At 38.0% G+C, this 22565-nt stretch overlaps 1 protein-coding gene across 1 annotated transcript; it reads right to left on the bottom strand.

Moving 5' to 3' along the window:
* Positions 1-687: 687 nt before the first annotated feature.
* On the bottom strand, positions 688-18722 carry LOC580124 (TBC1 domain family member 25). The gene is made up of 4 exons (XM_030973171.1): positions 18520-18722; positions 10043-10152; positions 7406-7557; positions 688-6855 (listed from the first exon to the last, which is right to left on the bottom strand). The coding sequence occupies exons 1-4, from the start codon at positions 18598-18600 to the stop codon at positions 4970-4972; spliced, it is 2229 nt and encodes a 742-aa protein (XP_030829031.1). The 5' UTR covers positions 18601-18722; the 3' UTR covers positions 688-4969.
* Between the last annotated feature and the right edge of the window lie 3843 nt (positions 18723-22565).

Here is a 22565-nt window from a genome sequence, read left to right as displayed (position 1 = left end):
AGTTTAATATTGACCAGCCAAGCTGTTCTTACTCTTAGTGATATATCATCACAAATCCTCATTGACAAAATACCTATTAACTTCAATACATACATATATAGTACACAGGTTTTTGTTACACTATCATTTCACAAATGATACAATATATTTCTTTACATGGATAATACGCATGTACATGCACTGCTTTTACTGTTTTTACAATACAAGTATGTTTACATCACAGTTAAATAATAAACGGCACAATACCATAACTATTCTGCACTGGAAAACCGGATTTGATAAATGATGGATATGAAACTAGTTGCACAAGTCCAAAAATAAGTTACCGTTAAGAGCATAATGCTTTTCTACAACTTTTAAGAAGATGTGTATATACCAAATTTGTAAGCAATTGGAGATTTTATAGATAGAGAGAGGGGAGAGAGAGAGAGAGAGAGAGAGAGAGAGAGAGAGAGGGGGGGGGGGGGAGAGAGAGAGAGAGAGAGACAGAGAAGAGAGAGAGAGAGAGAGAGAGAGAGAGAGAGAGAGAGAGAGCTAGGCAGAGACAGGGGTGTTAGGGGGAGAGGGAGGAGAAGGGAAATGGGTGAGGTATGAACATACATAAGACAAACATGTGGAATGTGCAGAAATGTGTACCAATATTATCACTGAAAAATACATAAAAAGAATTATTGAATATTATACAAAGAACAATAGATGTTCAGAAGTCTTTAACAATTTACTTGGTACTCCATAGAATTCTGAAAGAAATATGAGAAATTAGTTTTATACAAATGAATACTGTTTTTGAAAATGTATATCTAGAAAATAACACGAGTAACTGAAAACACCATCTGCTAGTTATTATCTTTATCTATTATATAAACTGCAATAAATCTATAACAGTGCTTACAGGCTTAATCTGAATAAAACATTCTAAACATGTTCAACAAACAATCATAACACAATGATGTTCAACAGTCAACACATGATAGCATATTCGATAACATTGTTTTACCATGAGCCCGAACTATTGTATAAATACCGATTATAAAACAAACAACCGATAACTTCCGACCATCAACCCTCAACTATTATCATCTAAAAGTTGTCAATATTATAATACTAAAGGGGTTTAGGCCTGCAACATGACATAAGATAATAACACAATATTTTAAATGCAATTCCTTTCATAAAAATGATAAAATTAGACTCTGTGGAAACCTTCATCCCTACCCATCCCAAAGAAAATTATCATTTATATGTAATTTGTAATTTAAAAACCAAGAATCTTTGGGTTGGGTTCATATTTTATCATTAGGAGCGGACACTTTCCACAATCAAATGATTTGAATATCTTTGAAAAGCACTGTACATATTATCATTTGCTATTTTTGTCTAACCTTCCACATATGTGATTACCCAAACATGCGAATACAAGTATCTTACATATTTTCTTATTCAAAATCTTGCTGCATTTTTGCATAATTAAATATTAAGTACATTTCAAGTTATTACATAGATATCAACATTAGAAAAAGATAGTCATCTAATACTGCTACATGTACCGGTAGTAGTACTATGGTTCTCAAGGAATTCTTAATACAAGATTCCCCATGCGATTAAACACACATCTGACGTTTACATTTATGCAACTGATCTGTTGGTAAATACAGAATTGAGCAATATGACACAAAACATAACTTAGTCACATATTCTTATTATGAAATTATATACATTTAATAGAGCTGCATTAAAGGACTTCAGGGATAAACACTTCAAGATAAACTTGAGTACTGGTAGATATAGATAATACATTTTCACAGAATCCAACGAAACTTACACTGAATGTTCAAGATTACAAATAAATGACATGTGCCAAACGATTCTGGTAGAAAATGTAAAGTGGCCGAGTAATGAGTATAGAAAGATAAGGAAATCTGGTTAATTACCCCGTAGGCCCGAAACCATGTGTAAACAAAGGTCATTATGTGCAAATGTGGTTTTTATCGAAGATGATGCCCAGTAAGTTTTTGTGCGTTTGTTTTTTTATTTCACTGGTTCAATCAACCAATCTACTGAAGGATAAACAATCCAGAATAAATCGTAGCAATTTTCTCTCAAAATACCAGAAATAGGATAAACATCAATCCAAAGTGTCACAATGTCATAACTCTCTAATGCTAAATGAAACTTTTATGTTACAAGCAAACTGGAATAATAATAATGGTAAAAGAACCCGCATAATATCAAATTTTTGGAAACTTTCTGTAGTCAACTTTTAACATATACAAACAAAAGTAATATTGTATACAGATAAAATGCAATAATCTATACTTTTGAATATGCATGTTTTTATGGACCTTGCCAGTGAATTTTTTTCAATCATTTACTGATTACAGACTAAATATCAGCTTGCTAAAGATTGTCTTGCATGTGGTAATCAATGGAAAACACCACGTTAATGAATACTACCTGATCACACAAAAAAGCACTTCACTCTAGGTATGGTCAACTCATTTTGGGCAAGTGGATGGGATATTTGGGCAAGTGAAGTACAGTACAAGCATAACTGCCTTATTTCAGGGAGGCATAGTTTATACAATCATTTGGATCGCTATGCTAGCTTTCACACCATTCAAAATAATCACATCATCAGTCACATTTTGAAGAAAATTATATTTTTGCCCAATTTATCTCTTCATGTGGCTATCCACCCAGTTAGTATAATCACCGTAAGATTAAAGGTTAGCTAACATGAACATCTGTGATTGTATTAGGTGTGTCATCTCAACGGATTGATTATAGAAGCAAGGAATGCGGATCAATATGGGCACGTCCAATTAAAAGGGATCCACAGTATTGTACAGTGGTTTTTCTCATACTCGGTGCTGATAGTGATATAACATTCATTTGTACATTGCACATAGACTCTATAGAAAAATAAAACATGATACATCTTTACTATTAAAGATATATAGTTATACTAAGTTTAATGTACAATATCGCAACTGCACTGAAATACCATGATCACTGTTCAGTAATGTTGCATTGTCGCTGTGATAAAAAAACATAATATGTGCTACTAAAACAAACTGATATACAAGTTGTAAAGGAATTAAAAGACATTTAAGAAAAGCTGGTCCTCCGCTTTTTTGGACACAAATAATATAAGTTTTCTGGTATACTCTACAATGCGGGCAGTCATCTAATTGTACAATGTACATGTATAAGAGCATCCCAAATAATCAGAAATATACAGACAACTTTTAGAAGAACGTTGCCCCGTACATATTAATCAAACTACTTGTACTGTTAGGATCTTCAACAAACAAAATGCTGACTTCACAACGTATCCAGTTCTTTTGCAATAAATATTTGTAATGAAATACATTAGATACAGTTTAGGTGATATATGTAAAGCACAGTGTTCAGCTTCCATTGTAGATAATGATGTGATGCCGGTACAGACGTTTGAACTGTTCACATGTCTGGGCAAGATGTGAAAAAACAAATACCGGTAGTAGGATCTCTCTAGATGCTCCTTGAAGCGAAATATATACATGTATCATGTAATAAAATGGAGAATTGGGTTACCAGTGCTATGGAACTCTTGATAAATACACTATATACACCACATCAATAAAATACCTTGTTAAGTTAATTAATCATAACAAACTAAACAAAAGCTTCATGGTACTAATAAATATAGAAATCCCACTAAGTACTGTAATTTTATCTCTCTGGAGTACTATTTTTACAATTTGGGCTTGAACCTTGCTGTTTACCTGACAAGGTAAGCAGAATGCAACATGATTTAACAGATAAGTTCAGCTCAAACAAGTCAATATCAAGACATCAAGACATGAACACATAGCTTCTATGACTGTTTAAACCATCAAATGCACAAACGCATTGACACAAATTCTCATTGCATCTCACTATTCATGTTGTGTATTATGTGGACACATACATGGGGCAACTGGAGCAATGTATGAAGGGAAATACATTTACTTGCTTCAATAGCCCAGTCTTTGGAATTGGATCTACTGCACACTGACCAACAGCAACGGTATGATTACAAAACATTGTTTTTTTGAAAAATGACATGTTCTCTTCTAATCTACATGTATAACATGACATGATAAACTTAAACAGATTATACATCTGCAAGAAATGGCATGAAGGACAACCATATAACAGTGGAATTATAATAAACCATGATTATTCCAGTACAGTCATAAGATTAGTCTTGAAGCATCATCCCTTCCCTACATACTGGGTTTGTTAGGGCAAGTAAATAAGGTAACACTCTCTGTATCGAAAATCAGTTGTTTGCATTACACAGACCATTACACTTTGTATTGACATGGCAGGATAATTACCAATATTCTAGCATCATCAAATTCCCCACTAAAATGAAATGAGAAAGGAGACGACTTTGTCTGAAAAATGAGGCAACCAATTACACTTGGGGTAAAACGGAATATATATACGTATTGTATATATCTAAATAATAAGCAAGTCAAAGGCGATCAAAAGCATGGTTCATGTACTATTTGGCAGTAAATTAACTAAGCTACATGTAAGTATATCATAACGGCATGAAAATACTATCTTAGTACATGTACTTTAATAGTACACTGAAGATCATATTTTGAGGAGAGCATGTACATGTAATGCATACCAGAATTATAACAATTACTTGTGATAATTGCCGAAATATACAACAGATATTAGCAACGCCCATGTACAGTTCCAATAATTGCAATGTACATTAATGCACAAGCAGGATACAGAGTCCATTTCAATGGAAATCAACCTCACTGGTTTACTGTTTAAGGTTACTACTGTTGTGACAGCACAAACATTCATCAAAATGCCCACATATCATGCCTCTTTTATACATTCACTCGCATAATGAAGACTATAAAGGGAGTCCAACTTACACACATGCCTAGACAAGTTGGATACCACTGTACTGATTACATTAACAAGAGCCTTGGATTGTTGCAGCAGCAGAGCCATTAAGACCTGACATACCAGTTGGTCCATCTTTCCCAGCTGCTTTGGTTCCTACAACTTGGACCTGGGGCTTGGCAGCCTCAGATTGTAGATACTCCAGATACAAGGCTCTAGCATGATGTAATACCTTGCTCAAATGGTGCTTGCGTACCATCCGATCAAACAGCATGGCCATTTCATTATAGTCCATCTTATTGGCCATGATCCTGCGGCTGTGCCCCAGCAGCAGAGCGGCACAGACAAACATCATGAAGGGGTTTCCCCCACCAAAGTCTTGAGGAGGGGGCAAGCCTCTGTAGAGGCTACGGGAAGGGGAAGATGGAGACTGACGGGGGAACCTCAGCGGTGACATGGGGTGAGGTCTCTGTGGAGATTTGGGAGGAGACTTTGGCAAGGAGTTGAGGAGAGGAGAGGTTTCACTTCCAGGAGTGGTCAAATCATCACTGGATTTCTGGTAGAATGCGAGGCTGGTTGGATGGCTCTTTGCACTGTCTGCAACTTGCCCTCTGCCATGATTCACAATACCTTCATTAGTACTTCTCTCTGAAACATCTTCCTTTTCAATAGAAATATGTAACTCAGTTCTATACGTTTGGGCTTTAGAGGATTTTGATTTCTTTTCTACGGGCTCTGATTTGGTGGCACATGATTCTTTCTCCTCGCCCTCTTCTTCATTCTTGTTACTATCTGCCTCCTCACCATCTTCTTCCTTGAGTGTTTCACTCACTCTGCTTTGATCTTCTTCCTTCTTCTGTTCTTTGGAATTGCTATCTGCGTGTGCAACCACAGACTGTGGAGTTTTGTTCAAACTACTCTGACTACCTAGACTGTCCCTGGAAGAGCTCCTGAGACGTGAGAAGCGGAAGCGTACCCTGTCAATTGCATATGCTGAAGGGGAATTCCCCGTGATCGGTCCATTGAGGGTAACACCATCTGTTGGGGGATCTGGAGGAAGGGAACTCCACATGATCTCCAACATCCTCAATGCATCCTGGAATGCAAACTCTCTCTTCAGCTCCAGAAGAAGCCACCGATAGCAGAAGTAGAGATCATCTGCGTTCTGCTCTTTGAGGTAATCGTAAAAGTCTGGAGCTAGACAGCGAACAAGTTCGGTAAGGTGCAAGAACTTGATGGACATGGCATGTCCATCAGGCATGAAGTTACCTTTCAGACGTTTCATCAGACTGCAAAAGCAAATATAGGCCTGTGCCTCATCATTCATGACATAGAGAATGGGTGAGGCCAGGTCACTCATACCTTGGCAGTATGATACATCAGGATGTGACAGTGAGTAGGTTGTCAAGACATTGAACAGCTTAATACCATTGGGGTTTTCATCCCCACCTGCATAGAACTTCTCCAGACGATCAGTCCGCAGAACATCCTTGCGCACCATGTTCTTAATGTTCTTGAAGTCCTCTCTGGGGTCGTTCTGAAGTCTGTCTCTCAACCGTTCATATTCTCTTGACTTCATTCGAATGTAGTCCAGCCTCTCATTCCCTGTCATACCCTCTGGGTAGATGTTCAAGAGATGGCGCCAGACTACCTTGCGCAGGGACGATTCCACACCTCCCTGGTACACCCTGATACGAAGCTCCTGTGGTCTCTCAAGACGTCCCAGTGGATCCAGGAAGGACCAGAACTCCTGATCATCCAGGGGCCTCATAGGCATTTCATACTTTTCACTTTCTATTGAATCATCATTGGTTGTGAAGATTTTCTGAAACCGATTAAAGGTCTTTCCAACTTGATCCATAAAAGCTCCCACTAGTGGTACCGAATGGCTGCGATCATTGGAGTTGTGTATAGGTGCTTCCATTCCAGTTATTACATCCCAGTCTTCCAAGAGTCCTGGAGTAGATGGTAAGCAAAATAGAAACAATCAGTGCACATGATAACATAACACATACCTTCCAACCTTCGCGCATCAACATTTAGGCATCTCTTGAGATACATTTGGAAGTCATTGCATTTGCATTTTTTTACAAAGAATTTTTTCAGCTAGGATTAAAAACATTAATCAGTGTATGTCCTATGTAGAGGTGTTGTGGTCGAGTGGATACGTCGCCGGACTGTTGATCACAAGGTCCGCGGTTTGAGTCCCGCCGCCGCACTAATGTCCTTTGGCAAGACATTGATCTACATTTGCCACACTCCACCCAGGTGAAGTAAATGGGTACCTGGTAGGAATTTATTCCTTGAAACGCAGCGCGCGTAACAGCTGCACTGCTAAAGCCAGGGTAATTATGCTGCATTATTGTAGAGCGCTTAGAGACTTCTAATAAAGTAAGTGTTAGGCGCTATATAAGCAAATATAATTATTATTATGTATTGTCCTTCATGAAAAGAGGCCTGTGTACGAACTGAACGTTGAAATAAACACAGCCGACAGATGACATACCTGGTCCATCAAATGGTTTGGCATCCACTTTAAGCCTAAGGCATGGATCTGAAGCTCCACAGATGGCTGCATCTAAATCCCAGTCAGATAACATGGATAGATAGACCTCCTGACCTTTATCATCATGTGATAGGTAGCTGATCGTGAAGCCACTGGAACAAAGTAAAAGTCAAATAAAGAAATCTATTTTTCAAAAAAAAATCATGCAACTTAGCTAATGGAACTGATATACATGTGTAAGTTAATCATGTTTCACTAATTACTGTACAGATGATGACTTCTCATATATTTTCAAAAATATTTCAATAAAAACTATAACAGCAGATGCAATTAGCCATAGAAGTGTATGGCCATAGTAGGTAGTCATCAAACTGAATGACTTGAGCAATAATATTGGGTCACTGCCTTGAAGTGTCAGTACTAATATGATTATGATGTTGATTTTATGTAACTTTAACCATTCAGGGCAAAAGACAAAAAACAAACTTTTCTGGGAAGAAAAACAAGGGAAACGCTCTTGGCGGTCTCGTCTGCATTACGCAATTCGATATGATGAAAAATTGAGGTTGGATAATTATTTATAGGCAGGGTGGCCATTAGCAGGCCCCAAAAAGAAATCCTCTGAAGTGAATATTGATTAAGAATCATGAACAAATAAGAAAAATTGATTCATTTATTCTCATATTAAGTTGTGAAAACATAATCCAAGTCTACTGACCTAAAATGACCTTTGACCTTGTGACCTGGAATTTGTGTCATGACTTGTGATACTTGATAACCCTTGGGTACAAGTTTCATTGAATTTGAACAAACACTTTTGAAAATATGCTAAAAATTCAAAATCTTGATGTTGATGCCACAAAAAAGGCTAAGTTTGTTGACCTAAAATGACCTTTGACCTTAACTTAGTGACCTGAATTCTGCTCACATGATTAAGGATACTTGATTACCCTATAGTCCAAGTTTCATTGACTAAGAACTTATACATTCAAAATTATATCAAAAATTCAAAAACATAACCTGAGGTTAAGTTTTCGATAATGATGCCACAACATAGTCCAAGTCTGTTGACCTGAAATGACCTTTGACCTTGACTTTGTGACCTGAAATTCAAGTCACATGATTGGGGATACTTGATAACCATATAGTCCAAGTTTCATTGAATAAGAACTTATACTTTCAAAATTATATCAAAAATTCAAAAACTTAACCTTGGGTTAAGTTTTCGATAATGATGCCACAACACACAGTAGTCTAAGTCTATTGACCTGAAATGACCTTTGACCTTGACTTTGTGACCTGAAATTCAAGTCACATGATTGGGGATACTTGATAACCATATAGTCCAAGTTTCATTGAATAAGGACTTATACTTTCAAAATTATATCAGAAATTCAAAAACCTTAGGTTAAGTTTTTGATGTTGATGCCGCCGCCGCAGTCACAGGAAAAGGGGCGCCTGCCAGCCTATGTCTCGCTTTTTTGCTATGCAGGCGAGACAAAAATCAATTGTCATTTCTAATGCATTCCATTTAATTCATTAAAACATGAAGGCTTTCCGGGAATTTGAAATTAAATATGCAATGATTAGGATTACACATCAAATTTCAATCATTCCTCTCTAATACATGTCATATTTGATTTGTTTAAGTAACATGCTGCTAGAGCTATTGCAGCTGAATCCCATGTTCTATTTTAGAGCATTGCAGTAGCGTGTGGGTTAAAGATACTTGAAGAACACACTTTGAGTGGCTTCAAGTGCATTCTTACGTCAGGGCTAAAGCATATTGATTGAGGGCACTGTAATGGCTTCATAACTTAAGTACAGTCCTACAATGTATAACTAAGCATTCTAATAACTATTGAAATGAGTTAAATACACAACACAAAATAAGTCCAATGAATATGAACATAACAGACATGACATGAAAAGGGAGATCTGGAATCTGGATCTGGAAGAAACATACTCAGTAATGTAATTGAATTACATCACTACTTGCCATGCTACGCTTCATATAATTTTGAACATTTTGGTAATGAAAGACTACAATCCAGATCAAATATATGATGCCATTTTTGGATTTTCTGCATCATATCCTTGATACTATACAACTCGAACACCTTGCGAAAGTTGCTTGCAAACAAATTTTGAGAAATGCAGATTTCCAAAAGATTTGGCCCTATCTATTAAAATTAAAACATTGTACCGGTATTTGATTTCAATCTATATGTTCTCTTCAGTGAAATCAAATGGAATTTCTACTTTAACATGTTTAAAGTATACCAATCACCAGAAAATATTTTACTCTGTAATGTTAGGGGTTCCCTTTCGCTATATTATAATGAAATATGATCTATATTGCAGGTTCAATTACACTCTCAATTTAAAAAAAGCAGCAACTAATGAGAAGAATTGCTGATGCAATCGTACATGTTCATGCTCACAGCAAAATAGGGCACACAGGGTTTTTATGATATGTTGATATCCTTTATTATCTCCCTACTTCTTGACCGCTAACCCATAGAGTGCCATTTGAAGATTTTTATACATTCTTGCTGTACACAATGTATTATTTGAGCTGGTTGGGACATCTTTCAGCATAAACTTAATGTTTCACATTAAATTTCTGTCACTTACATCTTGAGTTGAAATGCTTGTACGAGGAGAAGCTGTAGCATATCATAGCTGGTGATTTCAGGGTCTATACTGAAGCTCTTGTACTCAGGTTGCAACAGGCCGGAACATTTCTGATGAAAGAAAGAAAGAAAAGAATTAATTTAATACTCCATATCAGGTGTACTTTTCACAATATATGTATTACAATTGGGTGTATGAATTGCAAGCTTTTCTACTGACCATCCCTCTTGATCTTGATCACTCTTACACTAGCATCATAAAACTTTTCTATATTTTGCTTATTTCCATCGCATTTTTTATCTATTATCAAAGGCACCAAACCTAAGCATCATCTAAACAGGAGATTCTCACACAGACCGAGAGACCACACTGCTAGGTCTGTCTTTAACAGCTTGAGTTTGCCAAATAACCTGGTATATTCTCATCCTTCATTACTCAGTTAATGACTCACAGATTACATCAATAACAATCTTTATGGAAAAGCCTGCCAGACCGACCTAGAATAATCGTCCCAATAAAAATAATCTATTTGAATCTCTAAACCTCCTACAAAAACAAACACCAAACTATTGTTCTGTATTAAAATTTCCACTTGAAATTTGTGTCGTGTATCTAGTGTCTGACAAAGCTAGAATGGCTACCACGCCCATTTCCCTCTCTTATTATGCCTTTCTGAACATTCCTTTCCTTCTCAATACAATAACTTACACCTGCCAAAGTTATTCGAACCATCCCGCTTCGCGGAATCGTGGCGTCTCGCCACTCCCATTACGTAATCATTAAACGGATCCGCATATACAACATTTTCCTGCTATACGTTGTACCGCAGGAAAATACAATTAGTTTCAGACTTGGGATGTTATCCCGTAGCTCGAAATTGCATCTTCTGTGTCTTCACCAGACAGATACGCTCACTACAAACAAGCTCGGACAGGCGCAAAGTATCCCGCTATTTAGGAAATCGCAGGATATTTTGGAAATAAAACTTATTTTTCTCGGGATATTTTCTTGACCAAATATCTCGCTAACTGCAAGACGCAAATTAACTGGTTATTTTGCAATCGGGATAGTTAAAATAGCGGTTTATTTGGCAAACTCGAGCTGATGAAAACAGGACTTCTGAGAACGCAAACACTGACTTGTATGTAGGTGAGGTCTAGGCAGCATCCCCCCCCCCCCAGCTCCTCGCTTCTTCATATTGAAAAAAAAGTATCTTTATAGTTTTCACATTTCTCTCCTTCCTATTTCAGGAGAAAATAAATCTCATACAGGAAAATAGAACATTTTAAGAAAATGGCCTCAAATGGGAGATTATGTTATCACAAGTACCGTAAATCAAGAGAGAACTCGACATTCCCTAAACAAGAAGCCATTTATGCATAGCTCAAGTATTTATGATATCCATTTCCCATAGATGTACTTGTAGTACTCAAGATGAGTCAGGAAAATAATGTGCCAATTGACCACCATCTACATGTACTTATAGGCCATTAGCAATAAGAAGGTCCTCATAGTATACACTATACATGTCATATACATTAGGCTGCAAGATGTCTATTGGCCTACATGGTACATAGCGGTATGTGCTGACAGGGTATTTGAACTAATTATCTTATTTCATGTTGAATTCTACTAGAACAATTCTATGACAAGTAAATATTACAGAATGAGAACTGGTTATATACAGTAGTAAGTAAAACTTTAAAACCTAAACTTGAGCAAACACTCAGTAAATACAAAATATGGGGAATCTCCTTGCTTTATGAACAACAAAGGGCCTATATGAATACCAGTACCGGTAATTATATTTTTCAATGCACTCTAGCCATTTCTGTTGTACATTTTCCAATGTTTTCTTGTCAGTTTTGTTCTAGTAGAGAGACACACATTTTTCATTGCATTCTGACCAGTTCTGTTCTTTTACATGTAAACACATTTTGTCTAAGCTTTATGACCAGTTTTATATGCAATTGTGTACATATATAATTATATACAATGTTCATGACTACATGTACATGTATAATCACATTCTTTGACCAGTTCTGTTATAATATGTAAACACATTTCCATGGCATTCTGGTCAGTTCAGTTCTATACAGACATGTATTCTGTTGTATTGTTTACATGTATGCGAACAAATAGTTCAATGTATAATAACCATGCTGTTACATGTCACACGTAAACCATTCTTTATTCTTGTGCATTACATGTATGACCACATTACCTGTATGACCACATTACCTACACACCTGACTGAAAATGTGATTACAATCAGAGTGATGAAATAAATGACTGATGACACACAATCTATTGAATCTAACATGTTATAGTGGTACATGTCAGCTATTCTCTAGGGTATTTCAATTAATATACTGATCTACCTGTATGAGCATGACATGTGATGTACATGTACACCTGTACATGTAGACGTACTGATATATTCCTAAATTAACTGGTTAAAGGTAAAGACCAGTATTGGAAACGCCCCAATTTCAAAAAATGAAATGGAAGCTCTCATTACCAATCATGTGAAAGAATATGTTTTGACTAATACATGATGATAAAAAATTTGCCAGGAAACCGGCTTCTAATTCATATATTTGGTAAATTTGTTTCTCTCATGGTCTGTGAGAGATATAGGGTAGTCCCATATACATCTTTCTGTGTATAGTGCTTGTAACTTTACGAAAAATGGGCCAAATTTCTTATCATCTTGATGATTCCAGAACCTTGCAGATGCTAGGTGCTAGATGATCAACCTTTTAAGATCGATTCCACAACGTTTCTTTCACAATGCAATCGCATGACCATAACTGGTCTTTACCTTTAAACTTTAAATAATAGCCCATTTTACAACAGATAATTATAGTATTAGTTATAATGCGAGTGATATCAAGCATTGCAAGCCCTGTCCATGTCTTTATAGTCATACTCTAGCAACCATGACAGACAGTTCATTGTGTTGTAAAACATGTAAGCAACAGGCACCACTGCTACATGTACGTGTAGCTTATCTATCCATCTTTAATTTTAAAAGAATTAAAAGAAGAACATTTAAAAAAACATAGGATGATAACAACTATTCATTAACCATTTTTACAGGTTCATTTTGGAGTTTAATTTGTACAATGTAAAATCAATATGTTAATGAAATATATGTAGCTGACTAATACAAAATCATTTTTTAATAAAAACTACATCTCTCATGAGAACGTACATCAAAGTGTGCTGAAAAAAATATTCCTGCTTATCAACTTATCAGGCTTCTCAATATGAATAATACACACACCTAAAAGGAAATCAGCTATCACAACCTACATGTACAATTGTACATGGTTTCTTTCCCAGTATAGAACAAAACAAAAATCAATTATATTATTGGTTTGCAGTGTTGACCTTCAGCTGTAAAAATTCAGGACCGAATTAAAATTTTCATCTCTTTATCGACAGCTCAATTTTCAGGGGCTTTGTTTGCAGCTCGAAGTGAGAAAAAAAGCAGTTTGCGCCATTCAAGGTCCCTCCTTCATCTACATTTAGATGAACCAGAAATGAACAGGCCATTGTTAGCACATGTGGGTAGAAAACGAAGTGAACGGACAAGATCAGAAAAGGAGGGCTAGGGCGCTCTATTTCTACATTTATTTTCTGATTATACCATTAACAGTACCTCCTCCTCCCTATTTTGGGATCATTTACTTTCAATTCTTAGAAAAAATTAAAAATTACGAAATTACCCAAGTCATATCTATTCTGCTAAAGATTACTTTATTACTAGCCTACATTATACATGTACATGTACATTTGTACTTACGGTAACTGATCTCTGAGAAGTGACTAATTTTTGTTTATAAGTGCCCAAACATTGTGGAGCGGTGTGTGCAGTGCTTTGTAACCGCAAGGAAAATGCGCTACATGTTATCAAATATCTTTTTGATTGGATTGGATTAATTTACAATTCTGTGTCAAAACTAAGCACCAAACTGTTGCAAAAGAAGTCTTGTAGGCCTTGAAAATAAATTGGATGTAACAATATTAGATATTGACTAGCATGACCCTTTACTGTAGATTCAATGGACAGCATGGAGAGTTTTTGCATGCATAATTTGTCCACAATTTTATATTACCGGTAATTGCATTTCACTACTAATGTATGGTAATGTATGTATAGTAAGATGATTATAATGCAGAGTTGCAGGCAGCCCTTTTTTCACTGTTTCCCTAGTAAATTGACGTGTGATTTAAGAAAGGCAATGGGTATTGCTCATTACACGGTTGTTGCATGGTTAGTATACTAGAATGAGCAACTTAATATTTTGCATTTTATTACTGGTACTTCTATCTAATAAAATAATACAAATAAATTGTTATTCTTAAAGAATTAAAAGTTACATGCACATAGAACTAACAGATGTGTTTACCACAGTACTTACCACAGATAAATCCGTGCTACAGTTTATGTCACATATTACAGGCCAGTACAGTTCAACAATTAATATTTCTCTAAGCATGTACAAGAGTCTCAATCAAAAGGCATTGCCATGTACATGCATATCATTGCCACAGCCTGTTCACATGGCTAAAATTATTTTGTCCATTTGTATAGAGTTATTGTTCAATGCTAGATATATACATGTACATGTAGTTTCCCCTACATGTGAACATGCTGTGATATGTCATTGATATGATGCCCTTAACTTATCCTGTCAATCATTCAATTTATCTTACCAGTATCTTATTTTACATCCGTCTGGTACATTCTGAGAACAGCTGACAGAAAAAATTCTTTTTTGAATCATTGGAATGATATATGTAAACAACGGCTACACAGATAATTCATTCAAAATGAGACTTAATATATGTGCAATGTGTGAATGTTTGTGGCTGAGGTGTAAAGAGATAGTTGTCTAGAATTATTATCTCCATTGACTTTTTGGTTAGTCTGCATGAGGTATTTTCTACAGTATTGACTATTGTCAGCAGTATTATCACTGGTATGCTAGGAGACATCTTAAAAAATATATTGTACCCCAGTTATAATGCCAAATTGAATCTACAGTCTCCATCAATTCTGACTTGACCCATTCTTGACCTTAAGAGACAATGTATTTCTTTTATGTCTGTTGTCAATCTTGTTGATGTGACAGGGGTATTACCTATCACGGTCTCTGAAATTGGAATGCTTGCTCCACATTACAAGTTGCACTGCCAGCACCCATTTGAAGATCTTCGGCATTCAACTACCCATTTTGCTAGCTTGGTAAATCACTTAGTACACACCATACATGTTGGGGTGAAGTAGTGTGACTGTCACCTGTTACGCACTATTCTTTTTGGTCAAAATACTTTTTGCAGTTCCTATATAAGAATTTCTTTCACGACTGATCAAGTGATCACAACATGAAGATTTGAAGAAGAAAAAATTCTTCAGTATCGCAGTACTGATTCCTAATTATATGCGGCCTTATTTGTTGGTCTAGCAAAGTACTCGTCTGTTACAACAGTGTAGTATTTTATCAGGTCTCCATATAATGATCATATTTATGCCAATTTTGTGGCAGAGAATAACTGATACCCTGAATCAAGTCATATAGAAATCAAATGTAATCCTACAGACAGTGATTTTGGTGTTTTTTTTTATACTAGAGCAACAGTGAATACTTGCCAAAGGCCCAACATGTATTCATGATATGAGGCAATGAGCCGATTGGGGGCTTTTTTAATTTGGATTTACACTATTGATGTATTTTAAATGCCTCATTTTCTCCCCCTTGATTTTCATCCATAATTTATACAACTCCCACTGTGAAAACATTATCATAAACTTTGTTTGAGAGGTTAAGAGCATTTTGCACCTTGAGTTTGAGTAAATTTGTTGTTGTTTTTATTGTCCTTTGTGTACACGTAAGTCTGTTTCCTCTTGTATTCTCTTGGTAGGTACATGTTAAGCCCCTCTACACTCGTTTGACATGGAGGGATGTTGTCTTTGAGCTTTGTTTGTCCAGTTAGCTCTTCATTATCTTCACTTCTGTACCTAAATTTCCTGGGCACTTTTTTCTGACTACAATCTGCCTTTACACAGATATTGCAAATATCAGGAAGGCTTTAATATGGGATACCATATGAGCAAAATCAGAAATATCAGGTTCAGGGGGAAAAAATCCATTCACAATCTCATAATACATGTGTTTAGTAGATGATTTTTGTGACCTAATTACAAATTGATTCTATATTTTGCTAGTTGAGATTAATTCCAAACAAGCGTAAATTAATTAAATTTGACACATACATGTACTACCCATCACATTACCATACCTGAAAAATAATCAACCACAAAGTGGGGAGGGGGAGGGGGGGGGGGGTGTTGAGGGGATTTGCGCTTTATATCTGAATCGGCCTTGATTAAAGGAAAACATTTCTACCAAGTACCAGGGAATCATTTACTAAACCTGGCCCTGGGTGGAGAGTGGCAAATGAAGATTAATGTCTTGCCAGAAGACATCAGTGATTAGTGCCACAGCAGGACTCAAAACGCAAACCATATGATCTGCAGTCCGGTGACATATCCACTTTACCAAACGGCAATTGACAAAATGACATTTATTTTTGAACTTGTCGACTCGTCCAACTCTGTCTCTGAATAGACTACAGCAAGATCTATTTGTGCATGCGCTTTTCCTGTACCAGTACTACAGTAGGGGTGCTGGTCCGAGAATAAGGATTGTCTGCATAAACTAGAATCATCTTCGTTTAACATGGACAGATGCGTCCTAAAAAATGAGGATCGTCCACATTTTCGCGGATGATCCTTATTTCCCACCCGCGCGTTGGCGATGCGAAAAAACAGACCCTGCAAAGATGCTCCTTGATGCATTTTGCATTGACTTAGTACATGTAGCCTACAGAGACTTTCACGTTATGAACGATAAATCCTTGGGAAGACGGACAACCCATGAAAATAAACGGTAAACTGGGGGTATTTTATTACGCGGAATCCGTTTTCGCATTGCCAGCGCGCATATCAGGAACCTTACATCCATATAGCACAGAGGAAAAATAACGTTTACGAAAATGCAGACAATCCTTATTTTTTAGAACACTATTTGTTCACATTTTATACCAGGATATCCTCCTTTATTAATAGGGTGTCTGAACGATTTTTCAATTTTCAATTTGGGATCGTTTTTCACCATTTTTGTTTGATATTTGAATTAAAAATGTAATCAGAATAATACATTTCAAATTTCAAGTCTCGCCGATGTTTCTATCAAAAGATACAGCCCCTTCAAAACGATGAAATATTCATAGCATTTTGCTCAGAATCGACGAAAAAGACGTACACACAGAGTTATGTTGTTTTGCTAAATTTAGCCAAACAGCTGTATCGCGCGATATGCAAGCGTATGCATATCGTACCCAAGTTGCTCAGCCAATGCGCGACTTGCAAGCTTGAGCCACGCTGTCTCCGCGATATGTGCCATTGACTAGTATGGGTTACCGTTCCCGCCATAGAACCCGGAAGTGAATACACGTTGTAGTCAATGGCAATATCGCGGAGACAACTCTCCGCGATATTGCCATTGACTACAACGTGTATTCACTTCCGGGTTCTATGGCGGGAACGGCCACCCATACTTTCATTCACTATAAGCGCACATGTTACGCGATGTAACCATGGTTTGGACTGAGCGGAGCTCACGCCTCCCTAATTAGCTGATTCCAAAAACGTGGGAAGGGTATTTTCAAACTGTTATAACAAATGATCCCTTGGGGCTAGCGAAAAAAAAAGCATCTGGATATTATCCTTACGTCTAGCCCTGCTTAAGCCGCGGGGCGGCAGCTCAGGAAAGTGGCAAATTTTGGAGCTAGGATGCAAACAACATTTCAATCGCTGTTTTGACCAAGATATTTTTAGAATTCTGGGGGTGGCCCCCGATGGGGAATATGGAGAAAAACCTGCTCTTTCATATGACACCTCATTTATTGAGTTTCACCTTCAGGATCATTTGTTATAAAGGTTTGAATTTCAAATTTTTTCATAAAATCATTGACCAATTTTGGATGGTCGCGCAATGCACGTAGACCACATAGGGAAGCGTACAATCTCTATGGGAAGGGTTTTAGCACACAACATTGGGTGCGCGATCAGACACCCTATTATTATGCGGACGATCATCATTCTCGTACCAGCTGTGTACAGAGTTCATAGTCATACAACCATAGAGATTTGAAGGCACTTTCATAAGTTAAAACACTCTAAGCTAACGTAACACCTCCACCACCAGCATACATACATCCATCCAAATCAGTTTATGAGTTATGCCAGTTCATATCATCAGTCTGCAGACCAGTGTATATCATAAAATCCAAACACACATTCCCACGTATGGGACTACATCCTAACAGATAATGCAGATTTATGAGAGGATGCTTCGGATGCGGTGCCCTACCTTACGACCATCATAATATACTTAACTTACCATAACTTGCACTCTGATTGCATCTCGCCGCCGGGTTCCTGTCTTTCCACCGATTCCTGCCATTTTTGCGACTACGTTCATCTTGTAAAACTATAAATTTACTATGAAAAGACGGAGGATTGAGATTCTTCCGTTCACATCTTGATCACTTCTCATCTTCATCAATTCACGATTTTGCCGATGCATAGAATCCTGCACAGCTTTCCGCTTACGGTACAAATGCCACGTAGGGAAAATCTTGTGAAGTTCAGCGAAATATAACGTAGGCGTGGATTATGATAAATGAACTTTCTTTATTTATAGCAGATAATTTACCTTCACCTTTAAACAAATATATAGGTGAGCCCGCAGATACAAAAACACACATACTAGCAAACAATGTCCATATTAAAAATGATATGCTTTTAAAAATAAATTATAGTTAAAATATATCAACAAAACGAGAGAGAGAGAGAGAGAGAGAAAAAAAAATCATGTTACAAGTTCAAACAGCTAGGAAAGAGAGGAAACTTGATTTATGAAATGAAATGAAAGGAAGAATATGGGCGTATCAGGACAATTACCCCTCTGTACAATCTTCCCCGGAAAATTATCCGGGCCTACCCCTAAAAATTACCCCCTATATTCAGTAGCGGATCCAGGTCCCCCCCCCCCCCCCCCACCCGGTAGAAAAAAAAAGGAGGGGAAAAAGGAAAGAAAAGGGAAGAGAGAAAGAAGAAGAAAAGAGGGAGCCCGGCCCCCCACTCAGAGGTCGGAATGACCGCATGCGTGTTGCCAAAATGTCCGGTAAAGGGGTACTTTTCGTGCGACAAAGTCCGGCCCGAGATTTGTAAAAAAAAAGGGGTGTATTTGACTTTTCACCCGGAGATTTCTTTAAAAAGGGGGTGTTTTTCTTTTTTTCTCTCATCTCTTTGAAATCCTGAGAAATTATTCCGAATTTAGGGGGGTACATTGAGCATTTTTCCTGATTTAGGGGGGTCCCCAAGGCAGGAAAAGCCCGCAAAAAGCCCGCGAAAGGGGGGTTCGGAAATGTTGGCAGTCCTCAGATAGGGGGTGCTTTCAAAAAGAGGGTACGAGCATATGCGTACCCTAAATAACACTGAGTGGGGGGGCCGGGAGAGGGAGGAGAGAAAGGGAGAGGAGAAAAAGGAGGGGGAAAGGAAGAAAGGGAAAGAGAGAGGAGAGCAAATGCGGAAAAAGGATCGAGAAAGACGGAGGAGATAAAAGGGGGAAAAAAGCTTTCTTTCTTTTCCCTCTTCTAAGTATACTGAGAAGAGGGAAAAGAAAGAAAGGGGGATAATATTAATATAAGAAGGGTTTGTTTTTTTCTCGCAATTTTGCAGAATGCATAATATGGGGTCCCTCTTGCCAGGCGTGTAGCCCCCCCCCCCCCTCCAAAAAAAGCACAAGAAGAACCACCAACAAAAAAAAAGAAAAAAGGGGAACATTAAGAGAGAATTTTTGTGAGTTAATTAAAGGAGAAAGGGAAAAAATGAATGAGAATTAAATAACGATAGAAGAAGGGTGCGATAGCATGATGAATTGCATTTCTTTTAATCTTTTTAACGGACAAGGAAACATTTTTGTGAATTCAGACAATGATTAAGAGTCGGTACAACGAATCAACGAATAATGAAACGTCAAAGTTTTCGCGCTTCGCGCGGAAGGGGGGGGGGGGGGGAACTGAATTCAGACAAGGATTAAGAGTCTAAAACAGTACAACGAATCGTCTTCTTTCTCTAATAATTTAATGAATCGTCAAAGCTTCCGCTCTTCGCGCGAAAGGGGTGAATTGAATTCAGACAAGGATTAAGAGTCGAAAACAGTACAACGAATCGTTTTCTTTCTCTAATAATTTAATGAAACGTCAAAGCTTCCGCGCTTCGCGCGGGAGGGGGAAACTCAATTCAGACAAGGATTAACAGTATAGGGAACGGTACGACGAATCGTTTTTTTCTTTTTCTAATAATTTAATGAATCGTCAACGCATCCGCGGGAGGGGGGAAACTGAATTCAGACACGGGATTAAGTATAATTTAATGAATGGGCGTAAAAGCTTCCGCGCTTCGCGCAGGATAGGCGAAAGGGAATTCAGACAAGGATTGAGAATAATAATTTAATGAAACGTCAAAGCTTCGCGCGGGAGGGAGGTAATTAAGAGTCGGAAACATTTCAACGAATCGTCTGCTTTCTTTAATGATTAAATGAAACGCCAAAGCTTCCGCACTTCACGCGGGAGGGGGAAACTGAATTCAGACAAGGATTAAGAGTCTAGAACGGTACAAAGAACCGTCTTCTTTCTCTAATAATGAAATTAAACGTCATAGCTTCTGCGCTTCGCGCGGGAGGGGCGATACAAGAATTAAGAGTCGGGAACGGTACAACGAATCGTCTTCTTTCTCTAATAATTTAATGAAGTGTCATATCTTCCGCGCTTCGCGCGGGAGGGGGGAACTGAAAAAATAACTTAGTTCTTAGCCCCGGGTTTATAGGGTTAAATTTGTAGACATTGGGACATTGGCATTAATATATTTGTCTGTAATTGGTGGCTAATTTTCTCGGTAATCGGTGGCCTCTACACCCCCCCCCCTTTCACTGAAAAAGGTCTAGCGACGCCCCTGATAACAACATAGTTTATACACTCGAGATAAGTTTTGCAAGTACTATATGGTGAAGTACCAGACCATCGTCTTTGTGCATTATGCAGCGACGAAGCGTCTCATGACAGATCACTTTTCTCTAACTTCTAACCAATCAGAAAGCCTCGTTTTTTCCAGGAAGTGCCGGTGGACATTAATGCGCCAAAATTAATGTGGTTCTCAAACTGCAAACGATCCCTTGGAGGGGGTAGGAGCAGGGCCGTAGCCATGGGGGGGGGGGGGGGCACGTGCCCCCCAACATTTTCAAGATCGGTTGAACTTTTTAGACCCTTCCTCAGGACGTCGATCAATTACATGTATGTGCCTGGGTAGGAGAAAGCAATTTTACGTCATATTACTCCAGGAAGTGCCTGGAAATGCGCCTATATTCTAAAATTGCAAATGCTTCCTAAAGAGAGGGAGTCTTTACCTCCTCCCAGACCCGCCCTCGCTTGGTCGCTCCGCTCCCTCGCCGCTGTCGCCTCGCTCCATCGTTTTCCATATATTTCACTCCATGCGATTGTGTGCCCCCCCCCCGGTAAGAAATTCCTGGATCCGCCACTGTATATTATATACAGTGGCGGATCCAGGAATTTCTTACAATAGCTATAGCATTACCCTTCGAGGTCAATCAATTACCCCACCCCTAAAAATTACATATAGCACAATCATCCCGTGGACATTTACCCCCGAGGAAAATTCCCCCCTTGTACAATAATACCCCCCCCCTCCGAAAACAATAACCCCTACCCCTAAAAAACACTTAAGAGGACGATTACCCCCGTGGACAATAATCCCCCCCCCCCCCGAAAATCCCCCCCCCCCACCCCCTCGCTGAGGAAGTCTACCCTGATAATAAGTTGGTTTTGATAAAAGCTTTTTTTCAGGTGGTAATTGTCCTGGGGGGAGATTGTCCAAGGGGGTATTTTTCAGGGGAGGTAATTCTACTCGGAGGGGGGGGGGGGGGGGAGGGTAATCAACCTATGGGGTAATTTTCCTGGGGACCCCTCCCCCCCCCCATTAATTAAAAAAGAGGGATAGCAACCTCAATTGTCTTTATAGGATTATTTGATCCAATAAGTTTTGAACCATCAAGTAAATTTTCTTAAACTGAATCTTTATTAAAAAAGTCATTTAGAAATTAGAATACTTTTTATTGTGAAATTAAGAATGAACAATAACTATTATTGGCAGGCACGTAGTCACGGGGGGGGGGGGCATGGGACGCACGTGCCCCCCAAAAATTCCAAGATCTGTTGAACTTTTTTAGACCCCCTTTTTTTTTTTTACCTTGATCGATTACATGTATGTGCCCCCCCCTCCCCTCCCAAACATCAAACTCTGGCTACGTGCCTGATTATTGGAATACATTTCACATTGAAAGAAGCTATTGATATTCGTAGGTCT

Source organism: Strongylocentrotus purpuratus, unplaced genomic scaffold, assembly GCF_000002235.5.
Source record: "Strongylocentrotus purpuratus isolate Spur 01 unplaced genomic scaffold, Spur_5.0 spur5_scaffold_6, whole genome shotgun sequence".
Lineage (NCBI taxonomy): Eukaryota > Metazoa > Echinodermata > Echinoidea > Camarodonta > Strongylocentrotidae > Strongylocentrotus > Strongylocentrotus purpuratus.
Note: the sequence above shows the minus strand (reverse complement) of the source record. Positions and strands in the feature narration are given on the sequence as shown.